Source organism: Ascaphus truei, chromosome 6 (assembly GCF_040206685.1).
Source record: "Ascaphus truei isolate aAscTru1 chromosome 6, aAscTru1.hap1, whole genome shotgun sequence".
Classification (NCBI taxonomy): domain Eukaryota; kingdom Metazoa; phylum Chordata; class Amphibia; order Anura; family Ascaphidae; genus Ascaphus; species Ascaphus truei.
In genome coordinates, this window is record NC_134488.1 from 119,509,709 (window position 1) to 119,522,899 (window position 13,191).

General features: G+C 43.6%; 1 protein-coding gene across 1 annotated transcript; it reads left to right on the forward strand.

The window, feature by feature from the left end:
* Window positions 1-423: 423 nt before the first annotated feature.
* OTUD3 (OTU deubiquitinase 3) lies at window positions 424-12,246 on the forward strand. The gene is made up of 8 exons (XM_075606040.1): window positions 424-748; window positions 2,285-2,433; window positions 2,521-2,633; window positions 5,814-5,936; window positions 7,724-7,840; window positions 8,677-8,773; window positions 10,048-10,301; window positions 11,380-12,246. Exons 1-8 carry the CDS (start codon window positions 546-548, stop codon window positions 11,548-11,550), a joined length of 1,227 nt encoding a protein of 408 aa, XP_075462155.1. The 5' UTR covers window positions 424-545; the 3' UTR covers window positions 11,551-12,246.
* Window positions 12,247-13,191: the final 945 nt, after the last annotated feature.

Sequence of the window (13,191 nt, forward strand, 5' to 3'; positions counted from 1 at the left end):
AGCCAAGGATTCTGGGAAATGACATGCAAGTAAGCACACAATTGCACATTTATTTATTTTTTAATAAGAAAACAAAAATCTTACATTTCTCAGGAACCAACTGGCTCTCTGAATTATGTACTACCCTGTCATGTGCTGTGAGATCACTGGTTCCAATGATATGCATCTTACAAATACAAATCTGTCACTTTCAAAACAGTGTGCCCTGCATTATATAGCTTAAAGTCTTTGAAGACATTTTCAATAATAAGTGGAAAAAAAAAAACACACACAAAAAAATAAATCAAAAAAGATTTGTCAGTTCTGAACTCTACCATTGTGTACTGTGACTTTAGCTGGTGCATAACTTATTGGCTGTTTTGACAAGGCTTGTTTGGTATCTCTTCTCTGACGTCTCTATGGTCAGGTGCTGCGTGTCACGTGATAAGCAGCGCTAGTGAGCACCGTGCTTGGGGTGAATACCGGAAGTGACCGTTCTGTCAGCTTCAGACAGGCTGAGCTGCAGATTCCGGGAGGGTGGTCCTGTTACCCAAATCCCCGGGATCATGTCCCGCAAGCAGACTGTGCGTACCCGGCCCGGCAAGAAGGCCGAGGTGGAGCGCAAGAGAGACGAGAGGGCGGCGCGTCGGGCCCTTGCCAAAGAACGCAGGAACCGGGCTGGAGAGCCCGGGGACGCCGAGGAGTTCGCCAGCTTCGCAAACCAACTGCAGATTCTGGGACTCCGGCTGCGGGAGGTGCCGGGAGACGGGTAAATCAATGGTTTGGGAAGGAGGGGCTGCCATATTACTATACTCAATGTAGGTAGACGTCATGTAAGTGCCTCACAGGAAGTGGCTTCGTCGCCATCTTGGTACACTCAAACCATGCCTAGCTACCTGAAGTTCAGCTACGTATGTAGCGCCAGCCATGTGCATAGCGCTTAACGGCTGTAATGCACCTGACATAATAATGCAACCCATACTGTGAATAAGCGCTTCAAACTAACAGGAAAAGGAGTCCCGGCCCCCAAAGAGTTCACAACGTAATCTAGATGTGTGTGGTGGACCTGATTTTTGAGGGGGGTCGAATTATAGGGATACAAAACTAACTGCTTATCTGAGGCTAAAGCAGGGGTGCGCAAACGTTGTGCCGTGTGTCCCCCTGTTGGCTCCCCCCCTTACCTGGTCTGAAACGTCAAATGACGTGCGGGGTCATTTGATGCCACGGCGACGCATCGCCAAAGCCAACTGAATCACGGTAAGGGAAGTTGCAGAGGGCTCGCACGGTCCCCCAGCATTTAATTGCCTTGGGAAATCGCGTGTGGGGCCTCCAACTGCCACGCAAACCCCCCCCACCCCCCAACGAAATCCCGCAGTTTGCGCACTCCTGGTCTAAAGCATTATGCTAAACTAATACAGTGCTACTCAATCCATATAAAACTGTGACAAAAATGGTGACAGTTCAGATTTTGATTTTTTTTTTTTAAACTTCATCCAGACTGATGTTTGTTGTAATACTCGAGGAAAATAAAATAAATGTATTTCTCAAATATATACAGTCACTTCACTGATTTTGTACGCGTGTGGGGCCTCTAACTGCCACGCATACCCCCCCACCCCCCAACGAAATCCCGCAGTTTGCGCACTCCTGGGCTAAAGCATTATGCTAAACTAATACAGTGCTACTCAATCCATATAAAACTGACAAAAATGGTGACAGTTCAGATTTTGATTTTTTTTTTTTAAACTTCATCCAGACTGATGTTTGTTGTAATACTCGAGGAAAATAAAATAAATGTATTTCTCAAATATATAGTCACTTCACTGATTTTGTCTTGACTGAATTAAAAACAAGCTGTCCTAACGTAAGAGTTATACCTATATCTCATTTATTTACTTAGAGGTTATCATCATTACCGACTAAAACTATACAACAGCCGGTGCAATTACTGCCTCTAATCACGGACACACACCGCCCTTCTGTAGAGCGCCTCGTTTGGTCTATTTGATGCACCACTTATTTTAATTATTAATTCAATAAAGATTATTTTTAATCATTACAACATACATTTTTGGCTAAATGAGAGCTAATTTGAACTGGGTTCTTTCTCTTTGGTGTATTTGTTGATACAATTCTCAGCCCAGCACCTTATCTCAACTCATCAATCACTTGGTATTATCTAGCTGTGCAGGGGTTAATTTCTCTTTCCTGTGTGTGTGTGTGTATATAAAAGCATATAATGATACAGATCATGCTAGCTACTTGTGTACTATCTATTAAACTGATTTGATCTGAATCTGTACAGTAACTGCTTGTTCCGTGCTCTGGGAGACCAACTGGAGGGTCATTCCCGAAACCACCTGAAGCATCGCCAGGAGACGGTGGATTATATGGTCAAACACCGTCATGATTTTGAACCTTTTGTAGAAGACGACGTACCCTTTGATAGACATGGTGAGAGGGGGACGGGGGATGACGACTAAACACTGACGTGTTAAAGGGTCACTGTGGCAAAATCCTAATGTCATTCTCTTTCTGTAGCTGCTAACTTGGCACAGCCTGGCACCTTTGCTGGCAATGATGCTATCGTGGCTTTTGCCCGGAATAATCAAGTGAATGTGGTGATTCACCAGCTCAATAACCCATTGTGGCAGGTAACTGCTTATTACTACTTGTCAACCACACCTCCCTGTACTTGTTCTTACAATTTGGTGCTTTGGGTAGAGGAAAAGAACTTCATACTTGTCTCAGCCAAGCTTCCACCATTCAATTAAGTGCACATTTAAAATTGCTGTCAGCTTTTTCCTTGTCGTGCTTGTACATGGAGAAGTCTTTGAAATAGCTTTCTTCCAGAACCACTATGCATGCAGTTTACTCACAGATACAGTAGGGTGTTTTGCAGTTTTGTCGTTCATTTGAATTAAAATTAGTTATTTTTCATAGATGTAGATAAGAAAAAAACTATAGGCGCTCACCTCAATTAGATCATAATTATGGTCTACGTATTATTAGTTATGATATTCATACCAATTGTGGGTAAGCAGCAGGGCACTTAAATCTGTTTCTTCCGTATACATTTTGCTTCACTTAACATGAGCGTTTTGTTTTTTAGGTGAGGGTTTTACTGATACTTCTATCTGCCAGAGCAAGGACTCGGTGATCCATATAAAATGCCAAATGTATCATATTGCATAGTTCATGGCTGAGAAAGGAACTGCCTACCTGAATTCCCCTGATAATGAATGAGCACACACTTTACATGTAAATGTGTGATTAGCTGACTATCCCTAAAATACGGCCTGCCTGGCATGTCCCAATGAGGGCTCAAACACTGGATATTAAACAGAGGAATGAATCCCATAAACCAACATTTTTATAGATCAAGCCTGAGTTACATATATTTACATAGTAGATGAGGTTGAAAAAAGACATACGTCCATCAAGTTCATGCTATTCTAAATTTAGACGACAGATACTTTATCCTATATCCGTACTTACAGTATATTGATCCAGAGCAAGGCAAACAAAAACCCCAGTGAAATATATTCTGATATCTCATAATGGAAAAAATAAATTCCTTCCTGACTCCAAGGATTGGCAATCAGATTACTCCCTGGATCAACATCCTTCCCATGTTGACTTATTTGGTATTTCCCTGTATACCGTCCCTTTCTAAAAGATGTCCAACTTGTTTTTTTTTTTTTAACAAATCTATTGTATCTGCCATCCCAGTCTCCATGGGTAATGAATTCCACACTTTAACTGCCCTTACTGTAAAGAACCCTTTTCCTTTTGTTGCTGGTGAAATCTCTTTGCCTCCAACCTTATGGGATGACCCAGTGTCCTTTGTACTGCCATTGGGGTGAATAGTTCCTTTGAAAGCTACAGAGCAGTTTTTCATAAATCACAATCGCCATTTTTAAAGCAGCAATCCAAAGGGCCTTCCTTTAAATATTTTTTTTTACATTGGATTAAAACGGGTGGTCCCTGGAGCTGAACCCCTTTAATTTCAGGTTCCGGGGACCCCTGCTTCCAGAGTTACCTCCGGTAGGGGGTGGCAATAACCGCTCTACTTGGCTAGCAAGGTTCATGTAGCTGCGGCGTTTCAAAGCTCTCGCGGCCTGTGGGTTAATAGGAAGCCGCAACGTCATCCGGTGTGACTTCCTATACGCGCAAGTTTTAAATTCTAGGTGGAGCTACTACTGGTAACCCATACCGAGGTCTGCATCTCTGAAAGCAGGGGGTCCTCGGAGAGGAGCCCCCCTTCAATCCTATATTTTAAAAATAAATAATTGGCAAAAAAATAAATCGCCCTCCTACAAGAGTAACGACAACAAATATTTTAGATCAAAATTTCTCCCAAAAAAGAAACTGCTAGTTACGTTTTGAAAGGAAATGTGTGATGAGGATGAAACCTGTAAACCTGCGTGTCCGCTGCGGAATGAAATGGCTTGTTACAGGTGCACACCCTCCTAAAAATATCTCGGAGGCATAGGCAATTAAAGTTTTGTCCCTATTTATCCCCTAATATTGTCTCCTGTACGCGTGAGATGTTTCTATACATTTAAATAAGGGGCTGCACGGATCTCCCCCCCACCCTTTTTTTCCCCCAAAGATAAAAGAAACTCGCGATTGAACAAAACCCGCTGTAAAGTCGCAATCTTGTCTTTAAAAAACAAATACACAAAAGAACAGTTGGAGAGATCTCTTCTTGCCCTTTCCGAAGCGTTTTTTATTTTTATTTTTGGCATGTTACGCTTTGCTCAGGAGATATACATATACACTGGGAGGTTAAAATGAGCCATGAGCCCATTGCAGTCTAAGGCTACATCTATACTTACTAAGACGGAGCGGAACGGAGGGGAGGCGCAACCTCGCTGCGATACTCTTGCTAAAGCCTGAGCGTTTTCATGGCTTTGCAGGGTATGCAGCGGGCGCGATTTTGGGGGCGTGTCAATAGGCGTGGCAATGACATTCCGGCGCGGACGTCACTTCCACTACTGTACCTCACATCCCGATCCACCGGCATTTTTTCCAATGCAGCATCTAAAGACTTGTGGTATTTCCCCCCCGGGCTGGAAAGTAACTAACTTTAATTTTTTTGCGTGTGTTGTGTTGTGTGTGCTTACCATCGGCATCCAAAAAAGAAAAATGGCGTCACTTTGAAAATGTAACTTTACTTTGATTGGAGAAGACAGGTCATGTGATTATGGCATCGCGCAATAAATCACTTGCCTCTGTCTTCTTCAATTTCACGCCGTTTTGAGCTCTGTCTGATGTGCGCTCTGGCGTCGTCTTTAGACAGTCTCAAAGAGGACAATACATGTGATCGCGCAGGGTGGGTGCCCCTCCGTTCCGCTCCGTCTTAGTAAGCATAGACGTAGCCTAAAGGTAACCCCGTTAGCTAGATATTTAAGAAAATAAAAGCTTTTTTTCATCATTGGAAAAAGATTCGAAAAAAGGAATAGGATGTGCTCAGGGGCAGGAATATCATATTGATTCTTTTAAGGTCGTTGCTGGTCCCTCCAGCTGCAAAGTGACTGGTTTAGCTCGGTTTTTAGTAGCATCGAAATACATAATGTATCTGTGGCTATTGGCTAGTAAGCCTTGTTTTTGCTAAGGATAGTATCCTCCTTTTTATCAGATCACGCATCATATCTGCTCATTGGCCATCACACATCGCTTCTCCACACGGTTTTCTAAGCTGTTGCCAAGTGCCTCTCTGTTGGCTTGTCTTGTGCTTGAATGTTCTGCCAAAATAAATATTTGTAGGGATCAAGCAGAAATGTCATCGTCCACATCACTAAGGAAACCTTCACTCTCCTGCCTTTCAGATCCGAGGGACGGAGAAGGCCAGTTTCCGTGAGCTGCACATTGCTTACCGATATGGTGAACACTATGACAGTGTACGGCACTTCCATGATAACACAGAGACGCCGGCAAACCTACAGACGGAGGTCAGGAGCCGGCAGAGGAGACACTTGTAAACGAGCCCGAGATTAGTTTGCACAGACCTCTTTCCATTTGGGCCTTCCTCAATCCTGAAGGATCAGTCCTTCTTCTTCTGCATGAGAAGGAATAATTGAGCTTTATTCTGTTTTTGCTGTGGCTATGTTACAGTTTGTAGTTTATCAATGAATGACATATTTGTTGCTTAAAAGTGCAATCTCTCCAAATCCATTATGAAGTCCCAGAAATATAAACTCTATCTAAAAATGGGGATGGTTCTCCTTTAGTGGAGGCGTTTAAAATGGACTATTTTATCTTTGTGCAGCATAATAATACAACAAAATAACCTGAATATAGAGCATTAAAAGGTCCAGTTTACATGCTGCAGCAAAGCGGTAACAAATAGTTCTGTGGCTTTTGTGGCAAAGAAGGGCGAGTAGCCGTGTTGGTCCTTTCTTCCATGTAGTAACAAAGGAGGGACGGAGAGGGGTATGATACTTTTTATTGGACCAACAAGTCGTTGAAAAGTTATAAGCTCTCGGAGTCCTTCATCGGGTATGGCAAAAATACAGAAACATTTTATTTACATGTTTGTAAGAGGGATATCTGGTTACAGTGGATGTTGAGAAAGTGGGATATAAAGATAAGGTGGATACTTGCACGCTAGTGTCTTGTATACAACAGACGACAGAGAAGCCCAATGCTACATCCAACATGACAGAAATACACAGTAAAATACTTATATATTCTCTTAAAATAGGGTCATTTAGTTTAACCCTTTGGCCAAAGCGTTGTAAGCTTGCGAGCCACGTCAAGGCAGACACCTGTTCGCAAGGCCTAACACTACAAGATAAAATACTAATATACCTCTATTAGGATTAAAATTCTCATTTACCTCTATTAGGAGGGAGAAAGACCACAGTGGGTCTATATCCAGCAGAATTAGGCACTTGCATGTTTGTAAGAGGGATATCTGGTTACAGTGGATGTTGAAGTGGGATATTAAGATAAGGTGGATGCTTGCACGCTAGTGTCTTGTATATTTTGTGTATACCCTGTTCATTTATGTAACTGTATTTGTAACCATGAATTATTTGTCTTTACTCTGTGCCCAGGACATACTTGAAAATGAGAGGTAACTCTCAATGTATTACTTCCTGGTAAAATATTTTATAAATAAGTGTGAAAATGAACAGTGGAGGCATGAAAGACTACTCTCTCCTGAAATGTAAAAGTGCCCTGGAAAAACGGGAGACATTCGTGGGGGAGTGGAATGGAACAAGACAGTGTATATGTATAATCTATCTATATATAAAATGTTTACCAGTATATGTTTATCTATCCCATCTCGATAGGCAGTGGAATCACTTGTTGGTCCAATAAAAAGTATCATATCACCTGCTCCCTCTTCTTCCTTCGTTTTTTTTACTGTTGCTTTTTAAGGATCTTTTTATTATTAAAAACCTGTTCTTGTCCTGTAATGTCTCTCTGTGTAATTTTATATACATTTTTGACAGAAGTGCAGTAGCCATAATTGTATCCTCATTACCTGAAACCTTGCACTGTTCCTTAAATGTCAACCATACCTTTCTGGGTTACTCTGTTGGTGACATGAGTGTTTGGCCCCTTTCCAATGAACTGTGAAGCTGTTTCTGCATGTCAGGGAAGCCTCTGAGCTCCATTCAGATGGATAACGCACCTAGTTCCCGTGATATGGAGAAGTGGTTTCACTGGCTGTCGGAGGTGTTTGTGCTTCTGATGTCTCATATTTTTTTTTTTTTTTTTACTCTTTCAGATGTTTTCCAAAGAAGAATCAAATTGGAAGGACAAACGAAGGTCAAACCTTCAGGATGACATGTCGGAGCTGCAGGGCGATGCAGTGCAGAAAGTGCGTAACGCCACCGGCTGTGCAGTAAGTGATTTAAAATAGTCCAGAAGAGTTGACAAACTTGGTGGTGAATGATTCACCAAAACTGTCTTATTAGGAAGCGGTAAACATTGCCAGCACAGGGAGTAGTACTGAAATGTTACTGCAAAGATTCTGTAGGGAGGGATGAACTCAAACTCTTCCAAAATTGCTTCGCAACTGAAAGTTTGTGGATGCCTGGAACCGCTTCCTGCAGGAAGTAATAATACATTCAGGTATGTTAGCACTGCACCGATTATCCCCAAGCAAGCGTCAGACTTGCTACCGCCGGTAAGAAATATAAAGAAATCCTGTTCAAGATGCATTAAACTGCTTCACTGCTAAAGAGCACTGCAGAATAATGGTTACCTTGTTCTGTTCTTATATGGGGCTGAAACATGGGAATATTAAGGTCATGGGCGGCCAACTCCCGTCCTCAAGGGCCACCAACAAGCCAGGTATTAGGGATATCCCTGCTTCATCACAGGTGTCTCAATCAGTTGCTGCTTAAGCACAAGTGACTCAATCCGTGGCTCAGTCTCCGACTAAGCCAAATATTGGGCCACCAGTGCTGAAGCATGGATTTACTGGAAACTTGACCTGTTGGTGGCCCTTGAGGATGAGTTGGCTACCCCTGGTTCAGGTAATATCTATGTTCGTCCTGTATACATGGTTGGCACAGTATAAACAATGATAGGCATGCATATATACTGATTTTCAATTCTCTTTGCCCATGTAGAGCTGTATTGATTTATTGAATGTGCCTTTAATTAGTTCTGTCTCCCCGAATGTGTCTTTAATTAAAATAAATGATGCTGATAGTGTGTATTTCCTGTTATTAGGACGCCAGTCTTATCCTGCAGAGCTTGGAGGCTGAAAGCTACAATATTGAATCTGCCATTCTCGCCATCCTGCAGATAGAGGAACTAAAACATATTGGTAATTATTTTGTTCTCCTGATCAATGGCCACACCCACGGGAAGCTGCTCTTGTTCCATTAAAACAGGTTGAGCTTCTGCAGTATATTCCCTACGATCCTAACACCGTTTGCAGTTGCACCACAGAAGCCACGTGTGGCCACTTCTTTGGTAAACGGACTGTATGTTTGTCAGTGTATTTGAAATTCGGCAAAATGAAAAGTGGCTTATTGAGAAACCCCAGAGCCCTTGAAATGAGAGATCTTCCTATGTACTAGGCATTTATTTTTTATTTATAAAATGTTTTACCAGGAAATAAGCACAAGTAATGCTGCACACCATGAAAATAATACATGATACCTGCAGTTACCGATGCTCCTGGTTCAGGGAATACCTGTCTAAAGAATCCTGAACTTGAATGAAGTGGATGATCGAGGGCACTGCAGATTTTCAAAAGTAGAATTTATCTGCGTGGTCTTTTTCAAATGACTGGAGTGCCTCTCGTTTCCAATTATGTCCTGGGCACAGAGTTATAAGGACAAATACATGGTTACATTAAATGAACAGGGTTATACATTATATATAAAGACATTGCATGCACATTAAGAGATATATGTTAAAGGCGTATGAAATAGTTACAGACCAGATTAAAATGAGAGCCTTAGTTATGAAAGATCTTAGACTGGTGGCGGCTGTTAGTCTCTGGTAGATTGTTCCAGTTGTGGGGTGCATGGTAAGAGGAGGAGCGGCTGGATACTTTGTTGAACCGTGGGAGCATGAACAGTTTCTTGGAGTCAGACCTCGGATGATGAGCTGCGTGTGGTAGGGATGAGGAGCTTGTTCAGATAGGCGGGTAGCTTGTCCAGAAAGAATATGAAGGCAAAAGAGGAAAAATGAACTTTGCACCAGGCATTGAAAATAGATACAATACTGATTGAAGGAATGTATTGTTCTGCAAAAGCAGCTCTTTTAGAAGAGAATCGTACGTGGTTTGAGGTCATAAGTGTGTGCTTTCTGCCTGCTCTTCTAAAGTACTTGGATGAACTGACATTATCAAAATAACTTCTAAAATCAATTTTGTTCCAGGGAAGACACATCCTGTTCCCTGCTATTTTCCAAGTTAGTTTAGTGTTCCCATATACATACTATCTATGCTATAAAGTAAGGGGAATTGTGGTCCACCTGATGTTACAAAACATGGACCTAGAGGTGGTGTCAGATCATTCTACAAAATGCCACCCTTTCCCCCCGCATCTCTTCACATTTACGATGTGTACCCTGTCCTCATCTTCTCAGTTGATGCTGATCCAGACAGCATGGCAGAGGGGGTTGACCCGCAGTACACACCTGGTTCTTGGGACAGGAATGAATATGGAAACTCAGAAACCCTTGGACCAGAGAACTCCAGCCAAGGATTAAGTAACCAGAAGACCCAGAACCAACAGGACAAGGCCAACACAAACCGTGCTCGGCACAACCAGCCGGAGGGAGAGCGGAGAAATACCAGGGAGGACGAGAATAAAGCGAATGGAACCCATGGCCAGCAAAAGGTAGCGGCGGTTTTCCCTGTTCTCTGCACTATTAGGAATGGGTTAGGTCAGGGGTGGCCAACTCCAGTACTCGAGTGCTACCAACAGGCCAGGTTTACAGGATATCCGTTCTTAAACAAAGATGGCTCAGTCAAAGACTGTACACCCTGTGCTCAAGCAGGGATATCCTGATAACCTGCCCTGTTGGTACCTGGAGTTGACTACCCCTGGGTTAGGTAAATATTTCAGAGAAGCCTTTTATTTAACTCCTTCACTACTAGAGGGGGCAGCCGTTTATTGCAAGCAGCACGATGCAGGGGAAGCCCCCGGGATGGAAGAGTTTCACCTATCAAACGCTTGTATTCTGCACATGTTAAACCTCCAATATAAAAAAAGCAGCCTCACAAATAACCATTGTAATTCTTAGGACTCCTCTGTAAAAACATTTTGACTGATTATTTTATTTATTTTTTTGCGGGGGAGGGGGCAGAGATGTGAGGAACTAAATGATTGAATGGTGGCCCGTTCCCTCTAATTGCCACAGCTCTCAGCTTGTCTATCTCCGTGCCCTCTTCTCCCTGCCCCTGTGCCCCCTCCTTTTCTCTTCTGTGCCTGTAGGTGAGGAAGGCGATGCTAGAACAGAACCTGGGAAGCTGCAGACAGTAGGCTGCGATCTTACTGTGGTTGGGTCACACTTTGCATCATGTCTGCAGCTCCTGTGTTTCACAGCAGTCCTGTGCATCCTCTGTATAGATCAATGCTACCGCAACATCTATGGACACAGAGCAGATTGAGGAGGGGCGAGAGGTCACCTGCCAGAATTGCATTGATGCCCCTTATTTCTTTTTATGCCTGAAATGAGGTACAGGGGTGGAGTATTCTGTAGTATGTGGCAGAGTTGTGGATGCATGGGTCCTCTTTCCAACAGAGGTAACAGAATCAAATGTAAAGGCACAAAGGGGTCCTGCCCTCTCTGAAATATAAAGATCAGGGCTTCTGTACTTCATTAAAATAGATCAAAACAACTGGTACAATTGGTGACCTCATCATTATGGGCAGTAGACTTGTACACAACTGTGTTTTGGTTTCTCATTCCCAGGTGAGTAACAAGCAAAGGAAGGAGCAGCAGCGACAACAGAAGAAGCGGCGTCAGGAGGAGCGTCACCGACAGAAGGTGCAGGAGAGCAGCACCGATAACAACAGGCAAGAGGCCGACTCCGACCCCGCGCGGGTAACTGTGGTGAAGGCTTTGGCCGCCCTGAACATCTGACTGTGAAAAGACACGAATAGCCCCGAATCGGTTCTGGCTGTAACTGGGCTGACCAAGTCGCAGAGGACTGTAATGAGTCAGATTAATACTGTAGGGGAGCTTCCTATTAAAGAGGCTTGTCCCCGGGGGCGGATTTTTTTTGGCAAATTTAAATTTTTGTTTTCAATATAGAATTGAAGCAGGGGGTCTCTGGAGCTGAACCCCATTCATTTCAGCTCCGGGGTCCCCCTTCTTCTGGAGATACAGACCTGCAAATTAGGTGCGTGTAGCAGCTCTCCTCGGCAAGCCGGGATCTCAGTTGCCGCTTTTCAGATATTTCCTGACCAATAGGAAGCAGTGACATCATCCGGGCGGCTTCAAACCTGAATGCGTGGCTTGCTGAGCTGGATCAGCTACCGGCACCTACTTTGTAGGTAAGTATCTTTGGAATGAACTGGATTAAGCTCCAGAGACCCCCTGCCTCATATATAAATATTGCTCCTATTAAGGCCTCAGCGATGGGAGTGACGCGGTTGTCCTATTCCCTATGAAAGTGCCTCCTTGTCTTGTCCTGCAATATTCTTCCCTCAGAGAGGGAGAAATGGGGGGGACAAGCGCGATGGTTGTGGTGCATGCTGGCTGATCGCCAAGCAGTGCCCCAAGCATGATCACTATAATAAGAAATATATACTTTGGTAAATTTTATATTTTTTTAAACTTGTATTTTATTGAATTTTACACATTTGTCGTACAGATTCAATAACAGTAGCAACAACCAAACATGTCCCATAATAGCGTAAAAGTGGACTTAACCCTGTTTTTTACTTAGTTTCTCCCAGTCTCGTATCCTCGATCTCCCAGGGCAGAAACTGGACCCTATTAGATGTGGGGGGGGGGGGGGGGGGGGGTTATAGCATAATTGTGTCTGGAATTAGTCCTGGATTATCTGCAAATCCAAGACAAGGGTTCCAGGTTTTCTGAAAATTATTATATGTGTAATTTAGGAGATTTGTCAGCTTCTCCATTTGACACTGGAACCAAATGTTGGCCCTTATGGGTGACAGGGAAGGGGTTTTGTTCTGTATTAACACTTCTGCGATTTGTTTAATCAGTTTTATTTTCTGCTCTCGTGAGACCCTGGACGGGTTTATTTAGGCGAAATGTCCACGGGTCTATATGACGGACGGCTGTCACGGAGAGGTCGGATCACGCAGGACCGTCGGTACCCAAAATAGCGGGTCACCGGTATACTGAGCCTATCCAGACTCCGCCTGCTAGGAACGTGCCTCGGTCCTAATGACCGAGGTATCCCGCTAGGGCTAAAAGGTGCCCAAAAACATTCACTACCTTCCCTAGCCTCACTTTTCCAGGATCATAGCATCACCCCACAGAACCATTAGAGGGCCCACTACAAGAGCCACACTCTTTTATGCCTGGGATACAGCCCACCCATGCATGGGGTCATTGGCACAGACTACACACTGGAATCCTTGCCTGACTGTTAGGAGGGTAGTTACCACCCAGAATGACTAGGGGCCCCACCCAAGAGCCACACTGCTATGCCTGGGACACAGATTACACAACCTTACCATGATACCCATATGGGTTCTGGGGACAAGGGGGACCTCTGTGAATGCAGAGGGTCTTGGGGTTCCCAGAACA